This window comes from Oculina patagonica, chromosome 2 (assembly GCF_052425735.1).
Source record: "Oculina patagonica isolate OP01 chromosome 2, crgOcupat, whole genome shotgun sequence".
NCBI lineage: Eukaryota > Metazoa > Cnidaria > Anthozoa > Scleractinia > Oculinidae > Oculina > Oculina patagonica.
In genome coordinates, this window is record NC_135759.1 from 40,049,281 (window position 1) to 40,064,131 (window position 14,851).

Sequence of the window (14,851 nt, forward strand, 5' to 3'; positions counted from 1 at the left end):
TCGTAAAAAAAAAAAAAAACAGTACACACAACTCCACAAAAAAGTACGTTTGTAACGTTTTATTAGTTAAACTAAAATACCATTGGTTTACAAAGTTTATAAGAGGCATACTATAATTATGGAGCGTTAAGAAATCTAATAGAACCTACGATACGAATCAATTACTCTATTCCCTTTTTTAATCATAATGATTTATTTACGACCTATGACGTGCTACTACCCTGTCATAAAATAATAAATACAACAACTTGCGGCATTATTAAACAAACAGCAACGTGATAAAATGAAACCTGAAAACACACAGTCAATGTAAACATTTTTGAGTGACACCTTAAGCAACTAGACATTAACCGACATGGCACAGGCAATGGAAACAACCAATCAAAACCGCTACCAGTAGCATTTTTACACAGGTTGTATGCGACAGTGTTTTCCCGCCAGATTTAGCGTCCGTCGCGGCTTTCAGTATTTTCCCGCCAAAAAGTTCACAGAGGATGAAAATGCTTTCTTGAAATATGCTTTCTTGAAGTATACTGCCACTATCTTACCGCAACGTTATATAACACTAATACATGTGTGACTTTTTCGTAAAAAAGGAAAAAAAAAAAAACAATTAAAACATGGGCAGTATATTAACGGTATACCACAAGAAAGCAATTGGAAGGTTTCAAATCGTGTACGGTCGTAACAGTCTAAAAAGAAGTGTTTGCAACATGGTACGAAATACAACTTTTCGTGATTCCATGAGATAAAAAATAACCTCACAAGGTAACTGAATAGAAACTACATTTTTCTGACTCGGGTTTCCACACAACGTGTCAACACAATTTGAATAAAATGACATGGGCTTTTAACATGTTTAATTTGCTAAAAACTTTATTTCACTAGTAAAGGGAATTTAGAATTTGTTAGACTAGGCTGGCTAAGAATTTATTACATTCATGATTTTATAATTCTACTTTTTTCTATAAAGGGTTCCATTTCCTTGAAAATGAGAAACTGGAAAACGGGAACACAAACTACAAACTCGACCCCACTCCCAACCTACAGCGCCGAATTAAAACTGTGGTGTCTCGCGTCTGGGAACAAGACAATTTTTACCAACAGAAATATCATTTATCTATTAACCCGTCTTTAATAGTGTTAATTTAATCAATATTGATAAGATAAAAACAACATAACCTCAATTAATGCACCACCCAACGAACCCTTCTGTTACTGAATTATTGTCAATATCCTTCTCGCCCCAGAAACTGTTTGAAAGATGGTTTTGAAAACACTTCATTCCGTCAACGAATGAATCCACTTTTCAGGGATTTTTTAAATCTGGTTTAACTAAACTGGTACGGTTTATCTGGTGTGACTAGGATATGAAGAAACAATACTTTAAAGCTACTGTTCTTGTCTAAGCCGGCGCATAATTATGAAAGTACGGAAACCAGGGATAAAGGGCATGCATCCACACTGTCGACGTGCATGTTTTAGGTCACACTGCCCCATTTTGAGTGTCATTGTTGGTTAACAATAATATTTTGGAGTTGGCATTGTTTGCTGTCCTTCGACTTTTGTTTCACTTCACTGGTAATCGTAACATCGACTGAAATTTTTTTAATGATAATGATAATTTTGCCCCTAATATACCAATAGAAAACAGAATGTGGGTCACATTTTGAACGTAAACATATTAGATTCACTGAACTAATCAAGTTTTGAGTATCTAGCAATTAAATTTGCACTCTAAAGTGTTTTTAGCAGTGGTCTTAATATTTAAAGGATAATTCCTACCTAAAAAAATACAATGAACATGTGGTTCCACATTATCTTTACTAGTTAGACTACACATTTTTACGTGAGTTACACTCTTACCTCTTGAATGCAATGATTAGAAAAAATTATAACCTTTCCTTTAATTAGTAACAAGTAGATAAAACTACAAACAAATAACAGGAGTTTCTTGAAGCATACACATAAATAACGTTAGCAGAATGTTACCCTCGGCTACATAATTTCACAGAAATAAATCGTGATGTAACATATTACATACAGTATACATTTAGATATAGGGAAGCCTGCCCCTTAGCGTTTTATAGGATCTATAGAATGTTTGTATAATTCAGCAAACAAACCCATTTTCTTTTTTAAACAGCTACTATTTTTCTTTGTTGTTTTAAAGCTGTATTTGGCATTTTCTCATTCTCTAATGCCTAAAAACACAAAAGAGAAAACACATATGGTTATTGAAAACCATTTTTATTTAGGAAATAGAAAAAGGTGTGCATATTAATTTTATGTAACCTAACAGGAGTATTAGAGAAACATTCCAAATTTTATGTAGTTGAAGCAAAGGATTTCCATAAGTGCTCGTTTTAATTAAAGATAGAGTAGGAAAATGTAAACACAGTTTCACATAAGATGTATTTAAATTAAAAGATTTAAAGAAGAAAGCCATCTACATGATAGTATTATGATGTGTTGTAATTTAAAATGAATTTTAAGTCAAAACGAGTTAAACTAGTTTGATTTGATTTTTTTGTTTGTTTAAATAATATGGTTATAAATCTCGAAAAAGGAAAATACAAATCAAACTGTAGCTTAAATAATTTTAACCTGAAATTTATTTTCATGTAAACTACAACATACATGTATGCATGAACTAAAAAAGAAATAAAAAATGCAGCCAAGTGCAATGTTGAGTTATTATAAGCACGTGGGAATTTTTAAGAACATGAGAGAAGTGCATAAAGAAGCACAAGGCGCAGCTGAGTGCTTCTCACACTTCTCAAGTGGTCTTAAAAGTTCAAGCACGTAACACATTCAAAATCGTGCATTATTACTCAATAAAACCCACACGTGATGTAAGCTGCGTGCGTTATGGGGCTTTAATAAAGTCGAACTGAACAACCATAGCGCATGCAATTCCACGAGCATTTAAAAGTATAAACACGACAGTGACAGTGACAACAACAACAGCAACAACAACAAATTTCATTCACCTTTGGGATTTTTCCCGTAAGTATTGGTTTTCTTTTTCAAGCTGTCTTATTTTCTCATCTTTGGCTCTAAGCTGAGTTGTCAGGAAGTCTATCTCATCTCTCTGGTCACTGTATGCCAGTCGTAACTGTCAAAACAATTAAACAACTAAGTCTAGCAGCATTATTAGTATCCTTGTTACCCTTTTATTCCTTGCTGTTCCATGCACAGACATATATCAAAAATACACTACACCACAGTAGCAATCCTAAACATTTTGAGCCAATTTATGACTAGACAGTAAACGAAGAAGCATTCTCAAGTTGAATACTCGGAAAAAAGATTTTCCGAGTTCCCCCAACGGGAGTCGAACCCATGACCTTCCAGAATACCGGTTGGACGCTCTAACCACTGAGCTATGGGAGACTCGTGGTGAGCGAGGTCATATACTAGGTTCTTATGTGTGACACATGTCCTGCCAACTGCAGGCTCAAATATGTCTAAATAATAAATGTGGATAAATGTAAAGTGAAATGGCAACTTGAATAAAGTGAAAGTAAATGAAGAAGCGTTCTCAAGTTGAATACTCGGAAAAAAGAAAAAAGATGTCCATGACTAGACATTCAACTCTAATGACAAGGGATTACTATAAAGAATCACAATACACACCTGTAGGTAAATGCACCTAACACAAGTTACACAGAGTTCAAGCAAACATGATGGGTAAAGGAACATAGCTAAACAAAATGTTTAATGAGCAATCTAGGACAAGTAAATGTAGATTTTCCTGCTGGGTAAGTCACCTGCCTCATGATGGGCAAGGGCCCAGGCAAGTTGTCTCCTAAATCATGATAGAGTAAGGCAAAATTTGAGAGCTGTTTGTCTGAAGGCAAGCTGGAATTTTTTTCAGGCCCTGTATACATCCATACAATAAGATAATTGTGACACATAATAACTTACAGTGTCAATATCCCAATTTGAAAAATCTCCAGAGCGTCTGTCTCCACCTGACCTTCTCTTCTCTGAAGACGATACTCTACTGTTTACTACTGCTTTGGCTGTGACCTGGAACACAACATAACAAAAGGGGACTGAATGACTAGCTAATTTACTGCTGCATAGGAGGTATGTGTACATCTACTTTAGTTATTATTTTCAAATTTCTAAGATGCCCAGCCATTGTGTCGGAACTCTTAGATATTATACATTGGGTAGAAACTTGAAAGCTTGTTCACGACCCTGTTAGTAGATCCTTTTTTATTTGTCTTTGCTCTCATATGAGACAGCTATAAAATAAATAAAATATTATGTCACGCTGATCTCCAGAATTTCCATGTAGGCTCTTAGGAGGTGAAAGAAAACAATGTTGGCTCTTAGCCAACTGAAAAGTCATTATGACCAGGGATGCACCTAAGAAAACACTAAGCGGGCTCATCAACAAGCCCAGTTGGCTTTTCCAGCCTTGGCGCCTCTAAAAGTTTATCGAAGTCTTTGTTTTCATGTGAAATCACGCGGGGAGGAGGAAAGAGGGGGAAAGAGAGAACCGAGGGGACAGTGAGAGAACACGCCGGGCAGAGAGGGCGGGACGACCACCCCGAGACCACGGACCGCGCGGACGGGCCGGGCCCGGGGAGGGCCCCCCGCCACGGCGCGAGTGAAGAGAAGGAGAGGGGCTGACGGACCCGCACAGAGGAGGAGAGGGCCGCCGAGAGGAGAGGGCAGGGGCCGGCCCCCAACGCCAGACCCAAACCCAGACGTGGTACCTGTGGTGAAATTTCAGTTGGATTTAAGTTCTATTTCAGCCGGTTAAACCAGCCGGCAGCTGGCCCTAAGTGACGTCCCTGTATGACCATAAATTACAATTGATTCTCACCTGGATTGGATCTCTGTGTTTGGAGTCTGGTTTACTTGATACTTCAGTTGCCTTAACATACTGGATTTCGCTCTCTCCATTCTGCCCTCTTGACGGCACATGGTTTGTCTCAGGTGAAGGTGCATAACGCTGATCTTCATTTCTGCTGCTAACTCTGACTGGTGATTTTGGTGGAGATTCTGAGGTTGGACTTCTGTCATAGAACAATAATTATTTATAATTTAATAATAATAAATATTTTTATTAAACTTGAATTAAGGTATTAATCAAGGCAGACTTCAAGATTTATTATGTACTTTTACTACCAGATTGCATGTAGCTATGCAAAGTTCTAAAATTAAAGCTTAAATAATATAAGTCTTTTGCCCAGCTAAAATAACGTTGAAGTTGTTCTGTCATTAGAGTAAAACTTTTTTTTTGTTATTTGCTGGAGCAGACAGAGCTGAGTTCAAGAGTCTATGTGCAAAACCACTGATACGAAAACGAGTTTCACCTACAAGTTCATTTTCATGCAAATCAAACTCATTTTCATATATAAATGGTTTTGTATGTAGACTCTAAACAGAAGCAAAAAGTAACTTGGAAATGGCCTATTAAGTTAGAAGTCAATCAAAATTGTCTGTTATAATGTCTTTAGAACGATCTTGCTGCTCCAAAATGATTGGCCTGATTAAGAGCAGACTCAAATTCTTTTAAATTTAAAATTTGTGCTGTGGTTGTTGCAAACTCTTAGCTGGCCCTGTGTTGATTACCGTAGTTTGACTTTACTTAACTTATACAACTATACAATCATGTACCTGGTTGCTATTGGCCTTGCACCAGAGGCTTCTCTCTGTTCACTTGTTCTCATGTCACGGGTTTCCATCTCACCATCTTGAAGAGGAAAGTCTTCTAGAAGGTCCGTTAAGTTTGGATATCTATTTAAACTCTGGTCAATCCATTCCCGAGCTCTCATGGAAGGTACATTTGATGGGGTTAATGGGTACAAGTCTCGCTGAATTACGCCAGTTTGCTGTAAATAAGAAAATGCAGTTATCGTCTTAATGTCTTAATACTGTCCATTGAGAAAAGAACCATGATCACAAATTGTGACAAGCCCATGGGAAGGGTTGACAACTCAGTGCAAGAGAGGAGGGTGTTTTGGTGGATAAGGTTCTGTCTTTGATGGGGGGGGGGGGGTTAACAGTAATAGAATATAATGATGATGGGTTGGTTACAGAAGCCTAGTCGATATGGGCTTCCTTAGGGCTGATTCCTGAAGATTGAACATCCTGCAGTAACTGAGGAATTTGTTAAATAGAGGCGTGATGACAAAACTCAGGATAAAGGATGGGTTTCCCTTTGGCCCATTCCTGGTCTGAAAGGATGAACTTTGTTGCCAAAAGATGGGCTACCTGGACTAATTTTATTAATGAGCACTTGCATGTAACCAGCTAATTCAAATCTACAATTCTCTGTAAATTTATTCTGTACTTACTCTTCTAGGAACAGTCATGGCAATTGGCTCCACAAAGTTGTTATTGTGCAACTTATAAAACCTGTAGATCTCACAAGAGGTAACATCAAGACCTCTCTTTGGCATGACACCAAAACCACGCTGAGGCGATGAACTGCGGTACTCATTGAGAAAAGTGAAGTATGGCTCAGAATCTGACAGCTCGTAATATCTGACATTGCCATCTCCCTATAAGAAATCATGGTACATTACATAAAGTTCTATAGCTTAGGTTCTTAAAGAGTCAAGTATTCCATAGGCTACAAGGATCAACTGTGAACAGTGAATTATAGGGTGACCCTATTCGGCGGGAATGACAGAACGGCGATAGTATATTGCCCTGGCTAACTAACACAAAACCAAAAACAAACAGCTAGCTTCAAGCAAACCGCAAGCAAACCAGGGTAAAGCTTGACTACAAGCAAACTAGTGACATTCCACCTAGTAATAAGGTCACCCAAATTATATTTATTACTGTGCTAGAAAATTGCAAGCAAATTAAAACTTTTTGAGGAGCTAAGCAGTCTTATACATGTTTACTTTAAGTCCAGTTAAATAATCATGATATTTTTAGTTTTTAAATTTTTAACTTTTAAAACTTCACTCTCTGCATGTGTAGATATTTTAGCTCAATAGATTAATTTAGTTAGGTATTTTTATATTTTATTTTTATTTTTTAGCATAGTGATTGTAAAGCGCTATGAAAGATTAGCTAAATAGCGCTATAGAAATGTTATTATTATTATTATTATTATTATTATTATTATTAAAAGCCACTTCCCTCCCCTTCCCCCCAAACACACACAGGCCAAATTATACTCCTGTGCATGTGCTGGGTTGTTTAAAAGCCAATTAACAGTAACCAAGAATTAAAAGTTGATCAAGGATTCAACTTCCCTTGTATAAAAGTGTTTTTATTGTTTATGTTTTGTAGAGTTTAAGAATAGTCACCATCAAAACTGGAGTACAGAAAATATAAACAGAAAACCTCTCTGAAAAGTTATAAAACTGAAATCAAAATTCACAGGGTCATAACAAAGTGTGAAGCAGCAAGGCGTGCGGTCCATTCCGGTTTCCCTAAATAGCACTTCTATCAGTTAGCCAAAATGGCACTCAGGTTAGCCTAAATAGCATTCTGGTTAGCTTACATTTAGCTTAGGTAGCTTGCAGTTAGCCTTTTATTTGGAGCAGGGATTTCTGCCTCGCATGCCTTGCTGCCTCTTACCTTTGTAAGATTCCATTCATTTTTTTTGGTATTTTTTTTTTAGAAATTACAATCATTATGACAATATTACATACAAGAACCTAAAAATAAATTACAATACTACAGACACAAACGAATTACAATATTAAACAAGCCTTGCACAATGTGACAAAACTTAGTACAAATTGAAAAGACAAAATAAAATAATAAAAAATATAAAAAACTACCTCCGACAGCGGGTACAGGTACAGTTTTAGGTTAACTTAATTCATGCTAATCCTGGGTTAGCTTAAACATGCTTTGAACAAGTTACCCAGCCCTGGTAAACTGCAATAATCGTGGTATGGAAACTAGGATCATGTGTTCCAATTGATCTTTATACAGACTTTGATTATTGTGCGTGGCACATTTTGAAACATACCTTTCCAGCGAGATAAACAATCCGTGTGTCGTGATCATAAAATGGAAGCAGAACCCCAGATGAAGAATCAACAGTGTCCATTTTAATAGCTTTCTTCAAGTTTCTCTGATGGAAAAATGTAAAGTTCAAACAAAGATTTTGATTAAGTGGGTGGTATATATTATCAATGAATATCAGGACCTGGAAGTTAAAGAAATTGATGATTGTTCTTAAGTCTCATCACCAATCTTCTTGGCATTTACATATTGTACAGAGAAATTGGCCGTAACAGACACTACAAAGTGATGTATTCATAAAAACAGCATTCTTACCACATCCCAGATAGCTATTTGCCTCTCATTCATTCTTGAGAATCCTGTTGAAAAAAGCATGTTCATGTCGCCCATAAAGACAACATGGGAGCTTTTGTTTCCTGGATGTCCCACTCCATGCTGAAAAATCAAACACAACCATCTTATAATTAGTCAGTAAAAAAAACCACAGCTGAACTTTTATATTATCCATACCTTGATTTTCCAGACTTTTTATATAGATTGTCTTTCTCAGTTTGATTCCCTGTGGTATTTGATAATATTGTGGTTCCCTTCACATATTTTTTTAGTTCATATAGCGTGATCATCCATGAAAGAACTGCTGTTGTTTACTGATGTTTCAACGAGCTGAGCAGAAATCAAGTACACTACCACTTAAAAGTAAGTTGACAGTCTTGCCTCGGTCCTTGAAACTCCATCCTCGCGTGTCGAACTTTAAGTGACTCGAATTTTGAGACGTGAGGATCAAGTCTCAAGTCTTGAGGATCAAGAAACAAGGCAATCTTGAATATGCAGACTTGAAATGGCTTCTGAGAAAATGATTTATTTCTTGAAAGAGAATAATAGCCATATTTCTGATTTCAAATTTTTGACTGTAAAGACTTGTGACTGTCCAGCCACCTTGTCCAACAACAGTCCCTTGCCCTGCCTTGCCTTGCCTTGCCTCCTGGAAGCCAAGATTCACCACCAACAAATGAAGACGCACAGCTCTAAATTGGGAATCATCACTTATCAAAGATGCAATGACCAACAACTACAGGGTACATGTTTTTTGTAAGGTGTAAGTCATAAAGGGCCATATTACAGATGGCATGCAGCATTAAGTAGGTAAGGAACACCCCTGGTTTTGAACCCAAATGTTGAGTCATAGGAAGTGGCATTATACATAAGCTTTAAAAGTTTCTGATTGGTGAGACTGGAGGATCAAGCAATCAAAGTGGACAAATGCCCAGTTAAGGGTAGTGCTACCCCATCAGAATGAAATCATTTGGTTTGACCTCATATGACTCACACAGCGATGGATTTCTTTTTACTCTAGTTAAATTTCCTAAGGAATAAATAATGATATGCCTGTACTTACTGCTACAAGTCTTCCAGCCCTGGGATCTATAACTCTTATCTTCTTGTCTTTACAAGTGGATGCTAGTAAACTCCCATTATAATTGAAAGACAATGAAAAAATAATATCAGGATGTCCCTTGAGTATTGTCGCAGCCTCTCTGTCGTCTACAATGTCCCAAATTCTCACTTCACTGTCATACGCAGCGCTAGCAATTACACCCTCTGCACAGGGATGCCATCGAATAATGTTAACTTTACGTGAATGCCCCCTTAAATCAACTAAATATTCATCAAGGTCCATTGAAAGGCCGTCTTCAGGAATGTGCCATATTTTGATCGAGCCATCTTCAGAACTGGAAGCTATTTCTTGATCATTGAAAGGGTTCCATTCAATATCTAACACTGGTCGGCCATGACCTGTGACTTTAGGAGCATCTATAGGTACACGTCCAACCTGTGATTAAAGTGAAAGAATTCTTATTGTAGCATTTTTTATTGTTATTTTTAAAGGCCTACACTCAAAAAACAAAAATGAACACACAACACAGTTAAGCATCCCATGTCCAGGAGAGAAGGTTATGCATACGAGCCTGGTGGCCCATCAGGCTGGAGCTTATCCCAGTTATGGTAGCATGAAGAGACTAGTATTATTTCTACTCCCCCCTGGATGGGATGCTAGTCCATCGCAGTGTTAACCCCTAGGAAGCATTAAATTCGCCAGTTCTCATTCATACACGGGTGAAGAGAGGCACTACGAGAGTTTAGCATAACCCAGCTGCTGACTATTGGCAAAATGTGCAATCTGATTGGCTACACAGGTGCCATCTATTGATCAATAGACGGAAATCGGAGCACGCGCTCAGTTTTTTGCTGAATTTTATCAATTCAAACCTTCAATAAATCAATTCTAAATGGATATTTTCTGGATCCACACATTGTCACTGACTACCAACAAGGTGGAAAAATAAATATTGTATTCTTCCATGTTGAATTATAATCAGTTATTTGAAGCACATAAGAGGAAACAGAATGATTTCTACTACTAACAAAAAAACACAGTAAACTAACTTTGGCCAAAGTTACTATTTTCTAAAGAAACTGTTGTGCTGCATCAGTGGGCAACTGGAAATTGATAAAGATAAATAAACCGCCAGCCCTTTGCCGCAGCAAAGTCAAATGGCTAGCACTCGGAAACCTCAGCTTTTTAAAATTCGCTAACTTCCAACTAATAGTCAACCAAGTGTTAAACTTGGCCAATGTTACATTATTCTACAGCCTGCCTAGCCCTGGCTTAATGACCTTATTAAATTTAGATATATTATTCTGTGAATCAATATTCTATGAAATAATAGTGTTTTCTACATTCTTTCTAGTAAGCAATTATACCACTCATTATTGTCTGCTCTTTGTCAAAGAGCAGACAAATGGCCTGCAAATAATTGACTTGGTATTCACTCATAGAAAACTAAGATGAGTAGCACTTAGACTTAAAAAAAAATGTGAGATGTTAATTCATGTCTGACCAGCAGCTGTGAAGCATCAATATAACCCACAAATTACATTTCATAAACTGTACTGTCATTAATAGTGTCTGGCGCAGGTATAATATAAACTACTGTGTAATGAAGAGTCTAGGGTCGTGTTCTATTGGGGTCAACCGTTTCAACCACAACCGGTTTTGGTTGAGACGGTTGACGTTTCTCAATAGAACACTTTTCCAACCTTGTTCGGTTGAAACGCGGTAACTCCTGGAAATAGTCATTACCAGACTTCCATGTTCACACGCCGAGGTAAACATGGCGGCCGGTAGTCGTGCTGTTGTGTCCTTTGTACTTTCCGAAGTCTTAGAAGAAGATATTTTAAGAGATGAATCCGACGATGAACTAAAGGGATAAGCAGCTTATTTTTTAGACAACGAACGAACACCTGCTGTTCGTATTTGTGAATATGTGGAAGAAGTTGTGACAAATTTGCCAGACTCACATCTGAAAATTTGGGTTCGTGCTCATGATGAGAAGTTTTGCACTTTCGTCCGTCCAGCGCATGAAACCTCCGGACTCATTGCTGCTGCCTGTCGAACAGCCTGGGACAGCTGCATTTTCGCCAATTTGGGCGGCCATTAATTCCTGAACCTCTTCCCTGTCAAGTGTTTTATACGAGAAACTACCGAAACTCGCCATCTTTTTGTTGTTTACGAGTGTCGCGAGCAGCAAAGATCCCAGCAGCAGCAATTATAAAAAGCTTGCGAAAATGACAGCGGTCGCTACCAATACTTTATCAACCGTTTCAACCTGGTTTGATGCCGGTTGAAAAAGTTGATCAACCAAACCAACCAAAAACGGTTCTTTCCCAAAAGAACACGAAAAAATACAACCAACCCAACCAACCTAAAATGGTTGATCCCAATAGAACACGACCTAGGTGATGTGACAAAGACAGTAGGCATAATTGCGTTTAAATAGAATAAAAAAGACTGTTGAGATATGTAGTGATGCCAGAAAATAATTAAATGTTAGTTATTATACGAAACGAGTCTAACGCCCGTCATTCTTCTTTATAACCTCTTGAGTCTGCTTGGAAATGAAGACATCTTTGTTACGACTTGTTTTTGCAATTTTTCACTCAAGCCTACAATAATATTGTAGTTTTAATACCTCTTTCGACGTAAAATATTTCATTTACATTTCTAAAGTATTAAGAAATGCATATTTTTTTCTCTATAGGAATATATACAATATTAAACAAATATGTCACAAACCACAACTTAGTCTACTAGCTACCCTAGCTTTTTGGCATTCTATTGCACTGCAGCTTATCTGTCTGATCGTCAGATCTTACAACTTTGACATGACCATTCAAAATTTTATCTTGCAATCAACCAAAAACATTTTAGTGATCACCCTGTGAAAAAAACCTGTCAGTTCATTGCACAACAATGCAAGCTTTTATTTATTCATGTTTATGTAATTACAAGAAAGCCAGATTATGATGGCGTGTAAAGTTGACAAAAGTTGACACTAAAACCAAACGTGAAAATGACAAATTGAAGACTGCTTTGTATTATAAATTTATTCAACAACAACCCTGGCTTGAATTTGCTCTCTCGAGAACAGCCCAGAGAGCAAATTTTATCATATTTTCACGCTCGAGTACCTCTTAAATGTCACACCTTACGGAAAATACATATTCGAGAACTCAAATTAGCATGAAGAACAAAAATAATTTGTTCAGACACGGATGAACTACAATGAAAAGATCTTAGCATGTTGTTCGAAATAAAAGATATGGAAACATATAATTAAATGGTTTCTCATCGTGCAATGCACAAGCTGGTCTCACACGGCCTGCCTGTGGCTTGATGAAGTATTAGTGTGGGAATCAATCAAAGTTCTGAGAAAACATATGTTTTCTTTTCCCATAACCGATGAACTTTGAATTCCCGCATAATGAGCAGTTTTGCGTCACTATATAAAAACTTGACATAAACACAATAGATTTTAAACTCAAACTAAGGCAAACCGAAGAGTAAGCGTCAAGGCTAGAAAATTCTAAACTGGGGGCTTAAATACCAGTCGATATGGCAGCCAGCAGGCAGCAACTTCTTTGTTATGACAAGCAAAAATGAAAACATGCAGTAACGCTTGATTCGATTCGGTCGCGCACTGATGTGAAATTGATCACGACATTTTACAGGCATTTTGCCATGCATACAACTAAGTAAAGTATACCTGTAAAGACTCGGCGAATAGCAAATAAACTAGTGATTTGAACAGCAAACCGACACGCATACATATAGCCTTTTAAGGCCATGCAAACGATAAATTGATTTGCAAACAATAAATAAATAAACCCATGCAAGCATACCTGTTCGAGCGGCAGCACTAAAAACGTCCCTCCACCGCTTGATTCTACCACTACTGCAAGGAATTTAGGATTTACTGCACAAAGACTGCCTCCTTCTGTCGTGTTAGTTGACAATCTGATGGCTTCGTAGCATCTTTCTTTCTTGTAAGGGTTCCCAAACACATGCTTAAACTTGGAGGAGCGAGGAACCTTAAACGAACCTCGAGAAGACATGTTCGCCAAAGCACCAAGAAACCTCGCTGTACAAAGCCGATCGTGTTCCCTTTCCGACTTAAGGTATCACTTTAAGGCTTCTAACGCTACATATGCACCGCTCTGAACAAACAACTTAATTCAAGACGCTAAAAACTTCACAAGCCGTCTTTCAAAATTACTTCTATTGGCGTGAGATCTATCGTCCTCCTTCCACTGCCCATAAAAGCCGGACGGTGATTGGTCATTTTCTGAATGCATAATAATAGACTCATTGTCATTGGTTCACTGAACACGCGCGAAAACATTCCTTCCCGCTCTCTCGACAAAGTGGGGTCAAAATTTTTTAGACTGTCACTGTTTACGATTTATCACACTTCTTATCCCTCTGTCTGGTCTATGAGTTATGAAATAAGGATATAGGATCACAAATTGTGTGTAGATAACATTAATTTTATTTCAAATGATTTGCAAGAAATGCTAAACAAAGGTTTCTTTTTGTTTATTATGATAGCAGCCATTTCACTGCTGTTCATGCGCCATTGATATTATCGATTCTGTTGTTTACGTCTGTCCGAGGTCATCTTTTATTTATTTATTTTTCAGACATACGGTGTTTTTTCCTTCATACAGTAATCGGAAATTAGCTGTCTGCCCTAGTGTATCTGATACTGACTTTTGTTAGCCGAACAAACGAGATAAATCAAATTGTTATTGTTGTTTATATTCGTGTATTGTCCTTGATTATCGCATTTTTTTTTTCATCATTACCCATGTCAATAACTTTTACTCTTTGTCGACCTAAAAAGAGAACTAAGGTTATAATTTACAAGGTCTTTGCCTCTATTTCAATATGATCTCACCTGTCGTTGTGTTTTTAAACGGAAGTTTGATTTGATTCTGCGGCATGGTAGATAAATGAGTATTTACCGCTGCGACGTGCGCTAATGCTCGTGTCCAAAGTTATTGGTTTTGTGTTGATTGTTGACGTAGTTATGGCTAAGTGAATTCCTGACCCGCGGGAAAACAGTTGTAATTGTTTTTCTTATCAGTCATGCAGTGAGTCATGGCGCCAATTTCATTTAGGAAAGAAATACTTCCCTTCTTTCTAACCAGTGAACAACATACTAAACATACTCATTACTGAGTTACATCGTTGCAACTCCCTTCGATGAGGTTTTTGGAAATTCCAGGACCGTTTGCGTTTGTCTGTCAAGGTGTTGATTTTGTGGCAGAAAAGGGTGTGGCATCTGTTTGTTTGTTTACCTGTTCTGTCTGTTGTGTTTGTTCTTTGACTGCCAGTCTGTTTCTGCAAATATTGTTCTTTGTTTGTTTCCTCCGTTTTGTTGGTTTCTTTATTAGTCCCCAGACCAACACCATCACAATCATCAGCGTTATAACTTTATGCATGCAGATATGGCCCAATGAAAACTCAGTTGATTGGCTAAAACGATTGGCT

At 37.4% G+C, this 14,851-nt stretch overlaps 1 protein-coding gene across 1 annotated transcript; it reads right to left on the minus strand.

The window, feature by feature from the left end:
• Window positions 1-32: 32 nt before the first annotated feature.
• On the minus strand, window positions 33-13,601 carry LOC144641500 (coronin-1B-like). Its single transcript, XM_078500501.1, has 10 exons — window positions 13,201-13,601; window positions 9,356-9,790; window positions 8,275-8,394; window positions 7,964-8,068; window positions 6,321-6,527; window positions 5,641-5,855; window positions 4,844-5,036; window positions 3,931-4,035; window positions 2,994-3,118; window positions 33-2,204 (listed from the first exon to the last, which is right to left on the minus strand). Exons 1-10 carry the CDS (start codon window positions 13,411-13,413, stop codon window positions 2,198-2,200), a joined length of 1,725 nt encoding a protein of 574 aa, XP_078356627.1. The 5' UTR covers window positions 13,414-13,601; the 3' UTR covers window positions 33-2,197.
• Window positions 13,602-14,851: the final 1,250 nt, after the last annotated feature.

Coding starts and splice junctions, on each gene's coding strand:
- LOC144641500 (XM_078500501.1), bottom strand. CDS start 13,413: ATGTCTTCTCGAGGTTCGTTTAAGGTTCCTCGCTCCTCCAAGTTTAAG. Junction 8,395..9,355: donor GGGCTGGAAGACTTGTAGCA/GTAAGTACAGGC, acceptor TTGATTTTTCAG/CATGGAGTGGGACATCCAGG. Junction 6,528..7,963: donor TTGTTTATCTCGCTGGAAAG/GTATGTTTCAAA, acceptor GATTTCTTATAG/GGAGATGGCAATGTCAGATA.